Below are 21,200 nucleotides of genomic sequence, written 5' to 3' on the forward strand. Positions count from 1 at the left end.
TTTTTTCTGAAGAAGGGTCTAGGCACGAAACGTCAGCCTTCCTGCTCCTCTGATGCTGCTTGGCCTGCTGTGTTCATCCAACACTACACCTTGTTATTTCAGGTCCTGATGGATTTCGCTTTTGTCTTAAAAGAGGTGGCTGCACAAAATGGTGCAATGCTTTAAATTTTCCAAAATTCCCTTGATTCTGGGAAGATCATTTTGCATTGCAGGATCCAAATTGATTGGCAACTGTAACTCCTTTATGGAGAAAAGCAGGGAGACAGAAAGCAGGATATTATAGGCCAGTTAGCTGAAAATCTACCGCTTAAAAAAATGTGAAAAACTATTATTAAAAGATGTTTTAGCAGTGTTCTTGGATAGGTTCAAGGAATCAGGTATCAATATGAGTTTGTGAAAAGGAAATCATGTTTAAACAATCTGTAAGAATTCTTTGAAGAAGTAACATGCTGTGGTCAGAGGGGAACTGGTGGATGCATTGTATTTAGACTTCCAGAAGGTATTTGATAAAGTGTCACGCAAAAGGTTATGTAGAAGTTAAGAGCTCATGGTGTATGTAATAGCATTTTAGTATAAATAAAAAATTGGTTTGCTGACAGAAGGCAGTCAGCATAAATGGTGTTTTTCAGGTTTGCAGAATGCAATATTGATATACCAGAGGGATCAGTGTTGGGACTTCAATTATATGAATTGGTTGAAGGGGCCAAAGATACGGTTGCTAAATTTACTGCTGGCATGAAAATAGAAAGAGTGTAAATTGGGAAGAGAACATGAGGAAACTACAAAAGTTATTGATAAAGTAAATTGGTAAATACCTGCAAATGGAACATAATGTGGGATAATGTGAAATTGAAGGATAGAAAAGAAACTATTATCTGAACAATGAGAGATTTCAGACCTATGCGATGCAGAGGGACCTGGGTGCCCTAGTGCATAAAATACAAAAGGTTGATATGGAGGTACTGCAGCTAATGAGGAAAGCTAATAACATGTCAATATGTATTGTGAGGGAATTGAATACAAAAGTAGGGAGGTTATGCTTCAGTTATACATGCCATTAGTGAGACCACATGTATAGTACTGTGTGCAGTATTGTTCTCCTTATTTGAGGAGGAACGCAAATTCAGTGGAAGCTACTCAGAGATGTTTACTAGACTAATACCAAGAATCAGTAAGTTGTCTTAAAATGAAAGGTTGAACAGGCTAAACCTGTAACACTGAAATTCAGAAGAAATAGAAAAAATGCGATGGAAACAAATAAAATTATGAGGGATATTTACAGGGTGCATGTGGAGAAGATGCTTCCTCTTATGGGGTAATCTAGAACTGGGGGTCACTATTCAAGAATAAGGAACACAGAGATAAGGCATTATTTTTCTCCTAGGGCTTAGTGAGATGTTGGAACTCTTTTCCTGAACAGGCAGGAAAAGTAAAGCTTTTGAATATTTTTAAGGCAGAGTAGATGGATTTCTGGTGAATGATGGTGTGAAAGGTTAACTAGGTAGGCAGTAAGATGGATTTGTGTTATGATCCAATCAGCCACGATCTTATTAAATGGAGAGCAGGCTTGAGTGGCAAATGGTCTGTGTCTGTATGTTCAAATGCAGTAAAATGTATACTCAAAGAAAGATAGAGGTCGTACTTCAAGGAACTGCTGAACAAGAAACACCAAAGTACTGAATTGAGACAACAGAGGACAGCTCAGGGAATTGCTGCTGGTGGCTGACATCGGAGAAGAGAAATTGAGAATGGTCCTGAACAGAATAAAGGACAGGGCCAGATGTGTTCCTGACAGAGGACTAATGGTGCTATGTGACATCAGAATTGACGCCATATGTCATTGTTCAAAGTGATCACGGCCAGGGAAGCTTTGCCAGAAGAATGGAAAGAAAGTCCTTTGGTACTTTCGAGCAGAATAGAGATGTTGAAGGCTGTGGAAACTAATACTGATGTCCAACACCGTGTACAAAGTGTAGCCGTCTGTCACCTAAGAATGATGGTAGAGGTCAGTGATGGTCAGTTTGGCTTCATGTCAGGAAGAAGAACCATCAATCCAATTTTTACCATGAGCCAATTGATCAAGGGTCAAAAGAATTTTACACATTTCCTCTCTTTAAAACATAAATTGCAGTGAGATGTTGAGGGTAGACCACTGAACGTATTTAAAGATGAAGTTTATGAAATATTACAGAGTAGGGGCTATTAGGAGCTGACACAAAAGATGTATTATGGACCAGAAAAAGAACCCTTCAAAACATGTCAGAGAGATAGCCTAGACCATAACTTACTCTTATTCTAAAGGCAAGTGCCAGGCGCTGCATTCCGGATGCAATTCGATTGGTCAAACTACCTGGCTTGAAGCAAATCACACTTTATTCATACACAATAAATGAAATGCAGACAAAATAAGAGAAAAATAAAAGAATTGGCTTAATTGTAACTCTGTTGAAATATTAAACAAAATAATAAACTACTCATTAACTGTTCCAATATAGTAACATCCCACAAGCTTACCTTTGGCAAGGGCAAATTCAGCAGCATGGATTGTGTCACATGCAATTCCAGCAGCAGGAAGAGAACCCAAGCTTTTTGCTGGAGCAAAGAGAGAGAGAAAGAGAGATGCAGCAGCTTTCACAACCCCAGCAACTGCTGAAAGCTAAACATGGTTCTCTGGGAGCTTGACCCCATCCAATCAGGCTGTTTCTAATGTTCCAACTTTAAAACCAACCCTAGGTCTCACTGTTTACTTTATTGGCTTGAAGCAGACCACTAAGCGCCTCTGTCTCAACTTCACTTCACAAAAAAAAGGACAAAATACGCCTCTTAAAGCCATAGTATCGTCACAGGTGTGTGAGACCTGGGGTAGATCAACTAAAATCTTACAGAATGTTGAGCCAGGCGTAAGGTCCTACTCTTGTTCCTATTTCTTATGTTTGTATGTTCTTATGCAACAGGTTGGCAAGGAGAAAGATCTTGGGCTATTTGAGACAGACAAGCGTTCCACAGATGTGCACCAGGATGATTGAGGGCAAGTATGTGGCACGAAGGCTCAGTGGTTAGCACTGTTGTCTCACAATATCAGAGACCCATGGTCAAATTCAGTCTCGGGCCATGCCCTGTGTGGAGTTTCGTCCTGGTGCTCCAGTTTCCTCTTGCAGTCCAAGATGTGTAGGTTAAGTGGATTGGCCATGCTACATTGCCCATTGTGTCCAGTGAAGTTCAGGCTAAGTGGATTAGCCACAGGAAATGCAGGGTTACAGGGGTAGGTTAGGGGGTTGGGTCTGATTGGGATGTTCTTCGGAGGTTTGGTGTGGACTCGATGGGGCTGAATGACTGGCTTCCACACTGTAGGGATTCTATTCTATGATTCTCTGAGGTTTGGTTGTTGGGCCGAAGGGCCTGTTTCCACACTGTAGGGATTCTATGATTCTATAATTCTATTCTATAAGGGTGTTGGGTGTTGGTGAGCAGCTGCACTGACAAGTCAAGAAAATTTGAGATGAAAGTTGATATCTACCAAGACTCAGCCCACTCTTATTTGACATTTTCCTGAACTCAGCATTGAAGATAGGTCAAAGTATACTTATCCTGGAATGTGTAATGCAGATGATGTGGCAATCATTGCCTCAAGTGTTGAGGAGCTCCAGGGCAGCAAAATGCCTTTGAAAATAGTGGGCTAAAGATGTGCAGCAAGATTTCTATAAACTACACTGTGCTTTGCGGATCCACCAGAGAGATGACACCTGAGAGCAGGGGAAATGGAGGAAGATCATTACGAACCGGTACCTCACACAGTGGGAAATGCAAGAGCAAAAAGAGGATCCAGAATAGCTACAGTCCAAAAGCAAAGTAAAAGAATCAGGAAAGAATTTTGACAAAATCAAGATGAAACCAGCTAAGAAATGCTAAGTGAAATGGAGCCAGATGTTATGATCTAAAATAGTTGAACTCTGTGTTGATTCCAGAAAGCAATAAAGTGTCCCCAGTCGGAAGATGAGGTTCTGTTTCTCAAGCTTTCATTGAATTTTATCAGAACAGTATAGCAGGCTAAGGACAAAAAAGGCAAAGTGGGAGCACAGTGTACAATTGTAATGACAAATTATTGGGCATTCTGGTGGGCTAAATGAGGCCCACTGCAAAATGATCACCCAGTCCATGTTTGACCTGTAGAACAGATCACATTATGAGCAGCAAATTGGGTGTACTAAATTGAAATAAGTGCAAGTAAATTGCTGCTTCAACCAGAAGGAATACATGGGATCTTGAACTGTGACAAGGTAGAAGGCAAGAGGTCAGGTATTATACCTCCTGCACTAGCATAGAAAGTTGCTGTAGGAAAGGGAGAGAGTGCTGAGGAATGGACCCGTGTACCAGGGAAGAAAAAATAATGGTCTGTAGAAAAAGGAGGGGAGAGAAAGATGCTTTAGTGGTGACATCAGACTGGGGGTAACAAAATTCATGGAACAAGATCTACTCTTTCTGTTCGTGGCCTGTTATAGTGCTTGAGGAAAAGGACATTACCTTTTTGCTGAGCATTTTTTATTACAGCTGTTTGGACTCAACATTGAGTTCAACAATGTTGGATCATCTCCACTGCCCACAGTAATCCTGGTGCAAATTGTTAGCTTTCTTTGCATATGATCAAACACTTTGCAAAGAGCATGGCAATTTAATGAAAACAGTGCAAGAATGAAAAATTCCCTCGTTGCCAAAACCAATTTGAAAATCAATCTGTACATGGGTGCACTGACATCAAGTGAATGACTCACTTAAAGCACCAACCAGCTGGGAAATGTTGTGTTACTTGCTACTCCATCAAAATAAATTTATTTTCATCAGCATTATACCTGTCTTACCACCAGCAATGTATAACTTGATAAATTATTGGACACAAATCTCCTTCTGTAAAGTTCTGAATGGTGGGAGATAGTCATAAAGTCATATGGAGTTGTACAGCACAGAAACAGGCCCTTTGATCCAAATCGTCCGTGCTGACCAGATAGACTAAATTAATCTGGTCCCATTTGCCAGCATTTGGCCCATATCCCTGTATTCATGTACCCATCTGGATGCATTTTAACAGTTGTAACTGTATCAGCTTCAATCACTCCCTCTGGCAGCTCATTCCATATATGCATCACCGTCTGCGTGAATAAGTTGCCCCTTAGGTCCCTTTTAAATCTTCATCCTCTCACCTTAAACCTATGCCTTCTAATTTTCAACTCCTTTACCCTGGGGGAAAGACCTTGGCAATTCACCCTATCCATGCCCTTCATGACTTTACAAACTTCTATAATGTCACCCCTCAGCCTCCAATACTTCAGGGAAATTGGCCCCAGCCTATTCAGCCTCTCCCTCGAGCTCAAACCTTCCAACACCAGTAACATCCTTGTAAATCTTTTCTGAACCCTTTCAAGTTTAACAACATCTTTCCTATGGTAGATAGACCAGAACTGACCACAGTATTCCAAAAGTGGGCGAACTAATGTCCTGTACAGCAGCAACGTGACATCCCAACTCTTACTCAATGCACTGACCAATAAAGCCAGCGTACCAAACACCTTCTTCACTATCATGTCTAGCTGTGCCTCCACTTTCAAGGAACAATGAACCTGCACCCCAAAGTCTCTTTACTCCAAAATATTCCCTAGGACCTTTCCATTAAGTGTATAAGTCCTGCCCTGATTTGCCTTTCCAAAATGCAGCACCTCATATTTATCTAAATTAAACACTGTCTGCCACTCCTCGGTCCATCAACCCATCTGATCAATGTCCCATTGTATTCTTCTTCACTGTCCACTACACCTCCAATTTTGATGTCATCTGCAAACTTACTAACCATATCTCCTATATTCACATTCAATTCATTGATATAAATGTGAAAAATCAGCAGACCGAGCACCGATCCTTGTGGCACATCACTGGTCACAGGCCTCTATCTGAAAAACAACCCTCCTCCATCACCTTCTGTTTCCTACCTTCAAGCTAATTTTGTATCCAAATGGCTAGTTTTCCCTGGATTCCATGTGATCTATTGTCCCTAACCACTCTACCCTGCAGAACCCTGTTGAATGCCTTGCTGAAGTTCATTTAGACAACATGCACCACTTTGCCTTCATCAATCTTCTTTGTAGGTATAGGGAATGCTGGATGACCGGAGAAATTGAGGCTCTGGTCAAGAAAAAGAAGGAGGCATACGTCAGGTACAGATGGCTGGGGTCGAGTGAATCCCTAGAGGGGTCTAAGGGCAGTAGGTGTCTCCTCAAGACGGAAATCAGCAGGGCAAAAAGGGGACATGAGATAACTCTGGCAAATAGGGTTAAGGAGAATCCAAAGAGCGCAAAGCCATATTGACTATCCCTAATCAGTCCTTGCCTTTACAAACTCACATAAACCCTATCCCTCAGAATCCCCTCCAACAACATACTCACCATATCAGGCTTACTGCTCTATATTTCCCTGGCTTTTCCTTAGCACATTTTTAAAATAGTGGCACCATATTAGCCATCCTCCAGCCATGACTATTGATGATACAAATATCTCAGCAATGGGCCAGCAATCACTTCCCTAGCTTCCCACAAAGATCTGGGATACACCTGACTAAGTCCCGGGGAGTTATCGACCTTTATGCATTTTAAGACATCCAGCACCTCCTCCTCTGTAATATGGACACTTTTCAAGATATCAGTATTTATTTCACCACATTCTCTACCTTCCATGTTCTTCTCTACAGTAAATATTGATGTGATATACTCGTTTAGTATCTCTCCCATCTCCTGCAGTTCCACACATAGGCAGCCTTGTTGATCTTTAACAAGCCCCATTCTCTCCCTAGTTACTCTTTTGCCTTTGCAGCATCTGAATTTCTGAAGAAGAGTCCTGATCCGAAACATCAACTTTCCTGCTCCTCTGATGCTGCCTGGTCTGGTGTGTTCCTTCAGTTCCACACTGTGTTATCTCTGACGCCAGCATCTGCAGTTCTTGCTATCGCTGAACTCTTTTGTCTTTAATGTTTTTACGGAATCTCTTTGGATTCTCCTTAACCTTAATTGCTAAAGTTATCTCATGTCCCCTTTTTGCCCACCTGATTTCTCTCTTGAGTATATTCCTACTGCCTTTATACTCCTCGAGGGATTCATTCAATCCCAGCTGTCTATGCCTGACATATGCCTCCTTTTTTTTTGACCAGAGCCTCAGTTTCTGTAGTCCTCCAAAATTACTATACCTAGCAGCTTTGCCCTTCACACTAACAGGAACATAATGTCTCCAGGGAGAGATAGTAGGAACTGCCGATGCTGGAGAATCTAAGATAACAAGGTGTAGAGCTGGATGAACACAGCAGGCCAAGCAGCATCAGAGGAACAGGAAAGCTGACGTTTCGGGTCTGGACCCAGCCTTCCTGCTCCTCTGATGCTGCTTGGCCTGCTGTGTTCATCAGCTCTACACCTTGTTATCTGATAATGTCTCTAGACTCATTTTTGAAGGCCTCCCACTTTCAAAACATTTCTTTACTTGTGAATAGCCTCTCCCAATCAATTTTTGAAAGTTCTTGCCTAATATCAGCAAAATTGGCCTTACTCCAATTTAGAACTTTAACTTTTAGATCAGTTCTATCCTTTTCCATAACTGTTTGAAAACTAATAACATTATGATCATTGGCTCCAAAGTGCTCCCCCATCTCAGTCACTTGCCCTGCCTTATTTCCCAAGAGTAGGTCACACTTTCCTCCTTCTCTCATAAGCACATCCACATACTGAATAAGAAAATTTTCTTGTGCACACTTACCAAATTCCTCTCCATCCAAGCCCTTAACCCCAAGGTAGTCCCAGTCTATGTTTGGAAAATTAAAATCCTCTACCATTGCAACCCTATTATTCTTACAGATATCTGAGATCTCCTTACAAATTTTCTTCTTGTTTTGCCCACTGATTACTGGGGATCCTATAAAACAATCCCAATAAGATGATCACCCCTTTCCTATTTCTCAGTTCCACCCATATATCTTCAGGAGCAGATTAAGGGATCCCTGGCAATTATCCTTAGGCAATGGCTGTAAATGCTTTTCATGAATATATTCTCATGGAAAAACCAAGGGGAGAAACCATGGTTTTTATGAAGGGGAAACTATGGGTTGCAAATTTGAGAGAAAACATATCAAAGTAATGATTAGATGATGTCAAGCTTATTTTTCAAACACCATAACATTATTGGCAGCAGGAAAGCTGAGCACTTGAAACCCTGTCATGAGATATTACCATACGCATGCTCGATACTTTGTTTGGTAATTTAATGGCTCAGTTAAATTAACTGATGTCTCCATTAAAATAGTGCACAAATCTGTACTCATGAGATCTCCACCTACATCTCGTCCAATCCTCACCAATTTCGGTGATGATTGGCACTATCTTTGGTGCCATAAGATCATCGCTGCTGCCAATGTCACAGGCATTTTTATCTGCACATGAGGTGCCCCCCCTAGTGTACAGTGTCAATAATTGTCTTTTGTTTCAGTTTTTTCTTGTTTCCTTTACTTTGCAGTTGGACAGTGTCTATGGATCCTGCTGTTCACACCTCCCCTGGACTTTATTTTCTTATCCCATTACTTCTTCTCCTGGCCTTCTGCCATGAGACTTTATCATAGAATCCCTACAGTGTGGGAACAGGCCATTCAGCCCAACAAGTCCACACTACCCCTCCAAAGAGCATCCCGCCCAGACCCATTCCCCTATCCCTGCATTTCCCATGTCTAACCTACCTAACCTAAACATCCCTGGATACTATGGGCAATTTAGCATAGCCAATCCACGTACCCTGCACATCTATGGACTGTGGGAGGAAACTGGAGCACCTGGAGGAAACTTACACAGACATGAGGAAAAAGTGCAAACTCCACACAGATAGTTGCCCGAGGGTGGAATTGAGCCCAGATCTCTGGCACTGCGAGGCAGCAGTGCTAACCACTGAGCTGCCATGCCACTTGTCATTTAATGTCCCCTGCTCTCCAGCTGCAAACATATCTTCTAATTTTTCTTCCTTCTTCCCACTCTCACCTTAAAAATGCTCAAAACCTATTTAAGCATTAACATATTTTCATTGTGAAAAGCTATTGATCTGAAATGTTAACTGTTTCCATTGACAGATGTTGCCAGATCTGCTGCATATTGCCAGCATGTTCAGTATTTATATCATTTTTCCAGCATCAATCACATTTAGCATTTGTAAATGCATTTTGTTTTAGAACTGTGAAAGCCTAAACTGAATTAAGAATATTATAGCACAAAAAAATCATTTGGCCCATCTTATTGGTGTCACCTAGCACATTTGAAGGAAACATTTGATTAACACTCCACCCTTCTCTTTCCTCATAATCCTGCAATTTCCTTTCCTTTTCATATGTGTATCAATTATGATTAAAAATGCAAAAGACTACAGTTAGTTAAATGTAACCTGGAAACAAAAAAGACAATCTGTAAGGTGAATATTGTCATTATGCGTTGCCATTTGCCTATTTATTGCTGTACCAAGCAAATATGAACTCATGATAAAATGGGCTATTTATTGCATTCATTTGTCTCTAAACAATATTCCACGGAGTAAAATATTCATGTGAATAAAACATTGAGCTGAAAATGGAGTCTTTAAATAAATTGTGAAAAATAACAAGAAAGAAACAAGGTTAAACATTGGCATAAAGACCTATGGGAGAATAAAGTAATACTATTTACTGGATTCCATACAGATTCAGCCTCTAGATTAGTTTTTGAATACGATATGACACAAAGGGCTTGTTGTTACCACAGCCATAGTCTGATTTCTGGAAACTGAAACTTAAAAGCCCTATTGTTTTTATTTCATCACTAGCTGCAGAGGTAGAAGCGTGCATGCCAGGACTATAAGGAATTGGCAGGGAAGAGAAATTGAGACCGAGGGCAGATCAGCTACGATCCTATAGGAATCATGGTGGCCCACAAGCCCATAGCTACTCTACGACAAACATTTGCAAGGATTAAAGACCCCATTCCCGCAACATGCAAAACCAACGTGGTTTACAAAATGCCATGTAATGACTACCACAAACATTACATTGGACAGACAGGAAGAAAACTAGCCATCAGAATACATGAACATCGACTAGCAGCAAAACTGCATGATGAATTCTCCTTAATATCTGTACACTCAGGCAATGAAGGCCATCAGTTTAACTGGGACAAGGTAACCATAGTAACCCAAGACAAAGGTTGACACACATGGGAATTCCTAGAGGCATGGTTCTCCACCCATAATGCAATCAATAAACATATAGAATTGGACCCCATATACAAACACATACAGATCAAAACCAGAAATGGCACTACTCACCATAACGGACCGGACAGTATAAATTCCAAGTGGAATAGAATAACATCATCTTATCTGAGGGTCCACTGATGATGTCACCTAGCATGGTGATGAAACGTCTGAACGAGAACAAGCTAGCTCGGCGAGCAAATCAACAACCTCAACCACAACCCAAGTTACAGATCTTTGCCAAAACTTTAAATCCAGTTTTATAGCTACACAAAAAAGAATTGCAGGCACAAAACAATTGCATTAACATCCGCAAACACATTTGGAGAATTACCAGACCCATAGATGAGATTTGCTTATTTATTACAACCAGCCCCGGCAGACTTTCCCCAGTTTGTTACCGTTGTGATACCACAAATTGTCAACCTTCCAGGTGAGGAGGGAGATGGGGTAGATATGGCAAAATGGTAATGTTACTGAACTATTAACCTAGAGATCCAGGACAATACTCTGGGATGAATTGGTTCTTCTTCTTTGTACAAATGCCTCTCCCAGATGGTCTCAACAAATTCATTTACAAAGGATCACTTCTGTTATGGATACCTTTCTGCTAGAATAAGTGAATTTATTTTTGAAGGAGCTAATTTAACCAGCCTTTCTTGAAACTACAAATGAATGAATTAAATGTGAGAAGAAATAATAATGCAGCATAAATATGCACAGATTAGAAATGAGGTGAATCCACAAAAATGATAAAATTTAAAAGATGTATGGTTCAGTCTCTGGGTTGCTCATGGAGAGTAGATAGTGGAACATTAAACAATCTAGTTTTGCAAGTTACAATAAATTACTTTGTCCTTTTCCTTTTGGTTGACTTCCTGGCCTCTAGTTCACAGAGAAAAAATTCCTTTACCTGCAACATGGATGGTTCTTCAATTGTGAATTTCATAGCACTCTCATTCTCGAAGCCAGGCTACTACACACAAGTACCTCAATTCAAAGCACTCTTTCTTCCAATAACAGCCACAGATCAGGGATAAACTGGTTTTAACCCTTGACCTTGCTTGAAAGGGGAAGGCATGGCACTGTCGTTCAGTGGTCAGCACTGCTGCCTTACAGTGTGAGGGACCCAGGTTTGATTCCAACCTCAGGCAACTGTCTGTGTGGAGTTTGTACATTTTCTCTGTGTTTGCATGGGTTTCCTCTGCGTGCTCCAGTTTCCTCCCACAGTCCAGAGATGTGCAGGTTAGGTGCATTGTCCATACTAAATTGTCCATAGTGTGCAGGAATGTGTAGAATGGATGGATTTGCCATGGTACGTGTAGGGTTACAGGGTCTTGGTAGGGTCTGTGCCTATGTGGGATGCTCTTTCAAGGGTCAGTGTGGACTCGATGGGCCAAATGGTTTCACACTGGATGGATTCTATGAAACAAAACATGTTTTTTTCCCCAGACTATTGTCTATCTCCGATCATATTCATAGCCTGAGATAACATCCAGGAAATCAAAGTGCAGTTTGGGATTCATTTCTCCCATATATATGTCCTTTTGAAGCTTCCTTGACAATGCATCAGGTGTGACATTTCAGGGTCTCTCTCTCTCTGTTACTCCAGGTAACCATGAAATTTACATCCACCATTATCGTTTGTCATTACATATTTGTCTTGGATCACAGAGTGTATCCAAACGGTTCTTTTCAGATTCGGTTAAATGTAGTTAAGAGAAGGCTCGACAACAGCAATTTGCTTAAATATGAACATTTATTGAGTAACAATAAAAGACGAGAAAGAAAGGAACATTTATTAAGTAAATAAAAGGAATGAAAAAAGCGGAAAAAAAAAATAAGCCTCACACCCTTCTGGCAGTCGGGGACCCCTCGATCAATGGCTGGTCTGGAGGCTGAGCTTGTTCCTGGTACTGTTCATGAATCCAGTCTGAGGCAAAGTCCCACAATTTGGAATGAAACTCTCTCTCTTATACAGTGCGACAAACAGCCAGCACAAAGAAAGCAGATACAGAAAGACAAAACTGCTGGCTGGTACAGAAAACACAGGATGGGAAAACAAGCTGCAGGTGTCATCGTCAGCTCTTAAAGGAATATTCACAGGACTCATTCAAGGTCCTGCAGCTTGTCAAGTATCATTCTAAACTTTCCCAGCCTATTTTCCCATCCTGTACAATCTGTTTTCCCATGCAGCCGTCGAATATCATCATTACCTTTTAGTCCTTCAGCCCATTCTATACAATATTGGCATTAAACTTCAGTATGTTCACAAATGATTTCTGGTTCCCCCATTGTCATGACACAATGCTTTATAATGGAACTGCACTTTATAAATGAGCAAGTGTATGGCTAAAATTTAGCTGTAAAATGGTTAATTTGTTACCATTGGCAAAGTTCAATTCAGCAGTGCATTTCCATGCTGCATTCAAAAGGTTAGGAGAGGGGAGGGGAGTGTGCTGATACCTGGGTGGAGTGTCAGAACTTGTGTCAACACAGTGTAGAGCTGGATGAACACAGCAGGTCAGGCAGCATCAAAGGAGCAGGCAAGTCGATGTTTTGAGCTTGGCCCAGTACTGATGAAGGATGTAAAACGATAACGTCGACCTGGCTGCTCCTCTAATGCTGCCTGACCTGCTGTGTTCCTCCAGCTCCACACACTATTGACTCTGACTCCAGCACCTGCAGTTCTTGCTATCTCCTGTCAGATCTTGTGGACTGGCAATCAGGAAAGGAGGGCATCAATGGAATTGCCACCATCTCCACCTCAATCCTGCTAAGGCCCAAGCAGACCAACTTGCCAGGTTTCCACTCCCTCTTCTCTGACTTCCTCCTGCACACCTCAAAATTACAGATGGTGTGTAGCAGTTTCAAGTAGCCAAGTGTTGACTGCTTGACCTCAAAAGGGATGAGGATGGGCAGACACTCTAAGTAAGCCTTATCTGTCCCTTGTAAAAACTTTGACATGTTGTAAAGGGGTGGGTGGTTGGTTAAATGTGACTTGGGGTATTTTACAGGCATTTCTCCCCTCTATAATATCTTTGTTTGGCTTATATGTTAATCTAGTCCCATGCTAAGGCACTTAACTGTAACTGATTTTTTCTGTGGGAAAGCAGTTTATTCAAATCTACCAAGCTGCTACCATACACTCCCACAGAGATTGAAAAGAGTTCAAAAAGATGATTCATTCCTCATTTTGCAGGACAATTTGGCATCTCCCAGTTTCTAGCATTGCCAGTAATACCCAAATTCCAATAATAATCCAGATTTGCTGCAACATTATTCCATGGATGCTTCTCAAATTGTTCTCCAGTTTCTTTACCAAAGAATGAACATATTTTACTTGAAAAGATTCATGTTAGCATTAAAATAGCAGAGATGGGATTAGCAACATAGTTGATTTGGCACACATTACGTATTAGGCTTATAATTACTTATTGGCTAATAAGTCAAAGTTGCTTTATCTTACCTTTGTTATTTTTGAAGGAGCTTTTTTGGAAATAGAAAAGATGGTAGAAAACTGCACTGTATATATTATAAAACATCTCTGTAGGTGCAAAAATATCAGAAGGGTTTTCCATCCATGGTGCTGCTACATCATTAGATTTGAAATCCATTGCTGGTGGCAACTGTAAGCTACTTTGGAATTACATTGGAATAGTGACGGGACCTAATAAGTACTCAATATAAGCACATGTTCATTGTAATTTATATGTGCATCATTGGAACTATTTCCAAATAGTTTGTAACTGCGAACATTAAGGTCCTCAGAACTATAATGTAAACTACAGCCAGTGGAAAAGAGAAATGTTTCCTGTAAGTCACAGGTTTTAACGCTGTCATCTAAATTGTGTTTGTTTTTAAAATTATAGTGAGATAATTATAGTGAGAAAATTATAGTGAGTAAAAAAAGTCTGAGGATTTTCCCCTGTGAGCCAAGTGTAAGATCTGGATCTGGATTGTCTGCTGCTGACCTGTTGCTATTCGTGATTAATTTTTTAACGTATCTAATTAATTCCTCTTTAACTGCCTGTGGTTAACAGTAGTGCGCAGCGTTCACGCTATTTTTGTTTCCTTCTGCGTGGAGCTCCAATGTTCACAGCAGCAGCGAATTCTGGAATTGGAAATCAATGCTGTGACAGGTGTTGGCACGCCAAACAACGTGCACAGGCCCTGGAAGCATCAGCACAGTAGCGCAGAGATAGCAAGGACTGAAGATGCTGGAGACAGAGAACACAGTGTGGAGCTGGAGGAACACAGCAGGCCAGGCAGCATCAGAGGAGCAGGAAAGTTGACATTACGGGTCGGGACCCTTCTTCAGAAAAGTGCAGTTTAGAGGCAGCGTTAGCTGTGCGGCTGACTTGTTTCCTATGTTACAACATAGGAAAGTACGTAATGACATCTGGAAAGAGCTTCATTGTCTGTTAAACGACTTCGTACATTCAATGGTCCTGAAAGGTGCTACAGAAAAACAAGTTTTTTTTTCCCCATCATCCTCCAATGGGGAGGGCGATAAAACACAAGGAGATGGATGGCGTTAGTTATCACAACGGATTCAGGGATTAATTCGATTATCTTTGCCGTGAAAAAAAGTTGCCAGGAGGTAAATGTGTAAGAATTATCACAACTAAATAAAACAGATGATGCCATAAACTTCCAGCAGGGCAAGTGACATCAATGGACAGAGAATCATGGGTTAATGATCTTTCAGTTGAATTGCTAAGGGTCATCTGATCAAGCCTGTCCCAAGGAATGTTATTGACAGCAGTTTCATTTTATTTCACGTAAAGAAGAGCTCAGAATGTTTAATTCGGAAGGGAGATTCCCTCAGGAGTTTCCCATATTTACTAATGGCCACCTCTTTAAGTCGTGCAAAATGAAAGTGGACATGTTTGATAAATAGAGGGTTCCCGGAGAAATCTTCACTTCGACTCCACTCAACTGAGAGGTGCAGAGACAGTAATTAGAAGCCCCTCAGTTTAAATCTCACCAGTACCCCCAGCGTGCAAGATGAAAAGAGCAGTTACTCTGATCATCCTGGCCCTGCTTCTGTGTGCCATGACTGCACAGGGTATGTCGATATTTGTCAACTTCTGCTTTAGACTGAAAAAAAACGACTTTTATTTGATTTCAATTGTAACTGTTTATTCCATTCTAGCAATATGTACCCCGTGTGTTCCACAGCTATTGGAACACAATGGGGATTGAACAACGTTCATGTTATGACTATAGTCTGCATTTGTAATATCGAGCGAGATGGAAGGACATCATCCCGCTTGGTTTTTAATTCCCTGAAACTTCATGGCGTGCAGGAGACTTTCTGGTAGGAGTGAAAACCTGGTTCAAGACTCCCGCTGGTCTTTCGGGAAGGAGAAGGCAGCAGCTGGAGGAATGTAACATGCGAAAGTTAATCACGACCCACTGCACGACTCTGCAGTTTCCAGGCTGTTTATTCCTGACAGTATAGGAGCAATTACTGCAGATGCTGGAATCTGCACTGAAATCATAAAATGCTGGCGATCACACCACTCAGGCAGCATCCATCGGGAGAGAGCAAGCTAAGCTGAAAGGACATTTAGGCTCGAAATGTGAGCTTGCTTTCTCTGCATGGATACTGCCTGACACGCTGTGATCCCCCAGCATTTTTTTTTGTTTTCAGTGTTTACTTCTGACATTTGTCTTGTATAGCTGCTTACAACATATCAAGCAACAAAAAAAAAGGAAATTGATCATTTTGTAGCGTGTGATTCTGGTGAACTGGTGTTATTTATGGTGGTGATCACCTCCATCCAAAGCTAACATTTCGCAGGCAAGTTATCCACGGCAGAAACGATCCCAGCTTTTGAAGTGGCTATTTATTGCTCAGAAACAACAGGAACCGCATATTGTAGACAGCTCAGTACATACAAAAACAGTGGTGCTTGTCGCAATCCAGTTGTCGCTTATATAGACAAAAAAACAGGAAACTGGATTATAGCTAGCACGTATCTCGCTGCCATATCTATTTCTGATATTCTGTCGGACATTGTTCACAATTCATCAATCTTCATGATCACGGGAAAATCAGAAGTGTAATTAGAAGTTAACCCGCGCCTCTCTGTTATTGGTTCAGCATGTCAAATAATAACTCCGAGATTAGTTCTGGTACAGTTCACCAGTGAAGTTCCCTGCTTGAAATGAATTAATTCCTGACTGAATAAGCTAATTTATCGGTTTAAAAACAGTTTACGGACAATATAGTATTTTGTGCCTTTTATTCTACATATACACTGTCATTCAGGAATCATACAGTGATACTGTAACATACCTCATGTTTAACACACATGCCTAATTCATAATTATTTCAATCGTTCAATATTTGGTTGGACGTGATGTCCCAGCACTTTCCTAAAACAAAGTTTTGTCAAGCTGCAGTAAAAGACGTCCAAATTGTGAGTAGTTAATGAAAGTGAAAGTGGTTGAAAATATTGCTTTTATTTTTAAATGTGCAACAATTAAAATCTGAAGGAATGAGGCTTCAAAACTTGCAAGCATTAAATTTCGGCGTCAGTGAGGTTGATTTTAAGGTGGAACATGCTATTAACAACTCAATTGCAATGGAAAGGACTTTGAGACTCCGAGGTTGCATAAAGACAACGAACCGATTCAGCATTAAGAAAGATGCACGCAAAATGCAATTAGGAAGGCAAAGAGGAACTATGAAATCAAATTATCAAGGAACATAAGGCAAAATAGTGACAGAAGAGGACGCTGTTACGGGAATAGGACCAACAAGAGGTGGAATAATACCATTGATAACAAGACTGGCGGTTAGCAAATGTAACGTTATCTTTAAAAGGGGGAAACAGAACATTTCCAGGGAATTATGGCATTATAATCAGTTTAATATTGGTGGTTAAAAAAATGAATTCTTCTGAAAAAGAGAAAAGAGTGAATCTAGAGAGGAAAAACAGAATAGCAAATAGTCAGATTTGATTCAAAAGAAAGAAAAAATATGTTTAACCAATCTTGTTGAACTTTTGATGAGGTATTAGGGACAGTAAACAATGGTAATGTAGTGGATGCAATTTGTCTGGATTCTCAAAAGTGGTGGACAATTGACTAATGAATGAGGTGAGAGATTGCTGAGCTAGAGACAAGTGACAGAATGGATTGCACACTGGCCTGAAGATAGAACACAGAGAATGGGAGTAGAGCTAATTATTCAGAGTGGCAGAAAATGGGAAGTCATTTTCCACAAGGATCCATTGCTAGGATCACAGTAATTCACAAATTAGATCAACAATTTGGACATTGAAATTAAAACATAATTTCTAAATTGGCAGGTGATACCAAATTAGGGATGAAGGGTAGTAGTGAATAGTCAATACTGAGGAGGGCTTCAACAAATTATAGGTTCAATACAGGGACTGTGTGTTGGGTAGGCTCAAATTAATCCCTGTGGTGTTTGCATATTAGAGTATTACTCTATCAAAATAGGTCATGTACAGAACAAACATGAAAATTTCAATCTGGACAAAAACACAAAGTTCCTCTCTGTTTCAACTAATAATTGAATATAAATTAAAATATCTATTCACAGGGATTCCAATCCCAGGAATCCAGGGACGCTGTAAGTGTATCCGGACTACTGCCAATCATTTTGACCCAAAATTAATTCGCAGCATAAAGTACATTCCAAGAGGATCTCACTGTGTGGCAACAGAGATAATGTGAGTAGATGTATCAGAACATTCTGCTGTAATGAAAGAACTGAAATCTTAATTTGTCTTTTGCTATGTTCATTTACTAAGATGGACTCTTTACTACTTTTGATTACTTAGTGATTGGGAGTTTACGTTTTTTTTATTTTTAAGTGTCTTTTATTTTACTGAATTTTCATCTGCAATTTCTGAGGATTAGCTTTTTAAAAATTGACCTTTTTACAGTGTTACCATGAAAAATGGGAAGAAATTATGCGTGAATCCTAAGGTCCAATGGATGAAGAATTTCATTAAAGCCATAAAAGGTTCGTGTTGCTAGAATTCAAATTAAAAAGAAAATGCATCTTAAAGAGCCTTACAGTCAATTAAGTACTTTTTGAAGCATAATCATTGTTGTAATGTCTGAAAATGGGAGTTACTTTGCATTCAGTAAACTCTCATCAACACATGATGTTGTTTGAGTGTGATAACCTTTGATCCCAGAAGCAGTATAGTCAGGACACTATGTAATTTCTTTCAAAGATTTGTGGAATCTGTAATTGATTTTGAGAATGTTTGGAAAGAATGTGTAAGAGTTTGGATCACTTGTAAAGGGCTCAATTGTGATTTTCATGGATTATAAGGAACACTGATCACCATGATCTAATGACGCTTAACCTGAAAGTAGTACAAACTGGAAGGAAGATACAAACAAACTGTGTGACTTGTAGAAGTGAAGGAAGCTATATGTCAAGGAACAGGATGGTGAAGGCGATGAATACACATTTGCAGCACAAATTGAAAGCAAACAGAGGCAAAAAGAAGAATACACAATTCTTGTGAGCAGAAGATCCACATCCTCTCAGAAAGAGGTCAGCCTTTTTGTCTGAGATAAGAGGAGATAGGAGCATGTGGAAGTATTGTGTGAGCTGGCTAAAAATGTCCCAATCCTGGGAAGCTGTGTGAATAAGCCAGAGACACAAAACAACTGAGTGCTTTCCAAATATAGCCATACTGAATTGGTTGGCCAGCTGAAAAACAAGTCTGGAAAACTACATCGTCCGGACTTTGAATTAGTAGGAACTGCCGATGCTGGAGTCTGAGATAACAAGGTGTAGAGCTGGATGAACACAGCAGGCCAGGCAACATCAGAGGAGCAGGAAAGCTAAGGTTTCGGGTCTGGACTCTTCTTCAGAAATGGGGGAGGGGAAGGGGACTCTGAAATAAATAGAGAGATGGGGAGGCGATAATGGAAGGTGGATAGAGGAGCAGATAGGTGGAGAGAAGACGGAGAGGTCAAGGAGGCGGTGATGAAGCCAGTAAAGGTGAGTGTAGGTGGGGAGTTGGGATGGGGTTTGGTCAGTTGGGAGGGAGGGGCAGTTAGATGGGAGGGAAGACGGACAGGTCAAGGAGGTGGGAATGAGGCTAGTAGGTAAGAAGTGGGGGTGGGGGTTGGTCATTTGGGGCCTGGGATGGGGGTGAGGGGGCAGGTGTAGGGGCAGGTGTAGCACTTCCATTGAAGAAGGGTCCTGACCTGAAATGTCAACTTTCCTGCTCCTTTGATGCTGCCTGGCCTGCTGTGTTCCTCCAGCTTCACACTGTGTTATCACTCCCTTAGTCCTGCATCGAATGTCTGCATACATGTGTCTGTTCATGTGAATACAAACTAAAATTGCAAAATATAGATTTTATTTCTGAAATTTCTCCTCTTTCCTTCTCTTCTTGTTCTGCTTCTAGCAGTTTCATACACAAATTATTTCAGTATTGACAACACTTATCAATGAACTTCTAACTTGCACTATTGTTGTAATATGTCTCTTATTAGAAGGGAGAGATTCTCTTTCTAACTCTGCAAATTGCATGGATGTTGATAGTGTTGCTCATTTCATTATTGTCAGTTGTATCTGCAATATTTCATAAAATTTTTGAAGATATTTTGGAGTACAACACAGTGATAAAAAAATTTGCAATTGAAAATTCAATTTATATTTTCAGTTAGCGGACTGCAGAACTGAGATGTATGATCCCGATGGAAAGGACTGATTTCCACGCATACGTCATCTGAACTATCGTGAATAGTGCAATGAAAAAGCTTTGAGCAATCTGCTACGTTACTCATGTTAACCTCCTAATGGCTTGCTCTATCACTGTCTGTTTGATTTTTTTTGAAAATGTTTCCACCTCTCAAGCCTGTTGCTTTTGCATCTTAGAATTTTAATCATAGAAAGAAATCAATTAAAATGTGCAATCAAATACGTTCTTGGTTGAGGTTTCTTCACAGGAAGTAATACATTATAGTTTACAAATTGTATTATGACTGCATTCAATTCATTTTCCCTTCTCAGTAACATTTGGAAAGTAATTTCCAATTACCTAAACAATTAGGTACAGGAGTAAAATGAAGTATATTTGTAAAGCTGTTGAAAAATTAAATAAGTCAGAGTTTTAGTTGTTATCTTTTATTGTTTCAAGTGAAGTGGGACATGGGCATTATTTTTGCATAACTCAATTTTTCAGTTCCATTTTGCATGAAGATATTGTTCAAAGTGAACTTGTACCTTTATTACACACTACCTCATAAGCTCTCGGTGTGAGATGTTGAAAATCTGTAGAATCTGGAATAATTATCCTATCTATTAAAATGATTTGAAAGATATTTGCCATTAAATTAATCAACTAAATAAACCACCTTCTTTTTGTTACTTGTAAATATACTAAAATATTCCTTAGTTTCAGAACCATTCACAAATCAAATTTGGATGGATTTTCATTTCCTGCCTGCTGATTCTTTGTTTTAAGTGATAAGGTAGCAAGGCAAATATTTTGTAATTAAATCAGACATATTTACAGCTAATTTGAGCAAAACATTTATATAAAAATGCAACAAGAACATTTCTGTCAATTATTTTAATGCTATTTTGCCGTACTTTTATTTGGGGAATGACTTTTAATTGGAACTTGTGTCCGTTTTTGTAAAATACTGGAGATTAGAATTAATCCAAAACTGACTTTTGTGCAACGTAAATTCTCTGCAGAGGTGTCAATATTTGTAAAGTAACTTTACCTTGAAGGCAATGTTCTTTATTGGATGAATCAGAAGGACAGCATTTGTAGATAGAACCATTCTCTGTATTTTTTTAAACTGAGGAGTTTTTAACCAACTGCCCAATTGACTGAAAAGGGTCAATTCTGACTTTGTGCGATGGTGTGTAACAGTTAGTACTAAATGGG

The 21,200-nt window shown here is 40.0% G+C and overlaps 1 protein-coding gene across 1 annotated transcript in view; it reads left to right on the plus strand.

Moving 5' to 3' along the window:
• LOC109932598 (interleukin-8-like) overlaps nt 1-20,244 on the plus strand; it is a 32,965-nt gene extending 12,721 nt beyond the window's left edge. The window contains exons 4-6 of the mRNA XM_048602738.1: nt 17,870-17,999; nt 18,216-18,295; nt 19,965-20,244. Of these exons, the coding sequence (XP_048458695.1) occupies nt 17,870-17,999; nt 18,216-18,295; nt 19,965-19,984 (230 nt within the window). The 3' untranslated portion in view covers nt 19,985-20,244. The remainder of the gene's footprint in view (nt 1-17,869; nt 18,000-18,215; nt 18,296-19,964) is intronic.
• Nucleotides 20,245-21,200: the final 956 nt, after the last annotated feature.

The sequence above is a fragment of the Rhincodon typus genome, chromosome 1 (assembly GCF_021869965.1).
Source record: "Rhincodon typus isolate 14 chromosome 1, sRhiTyp1.1, whole genome shotgun sequence".
In the NCBI taxonomy this organism is placed as follows: Eukaryota; Metazoa; Chordata; class Chondrichthyes; order Orectolobiformes; family Rhincodontidae; genus Rhincodon; species Rhincodon typus.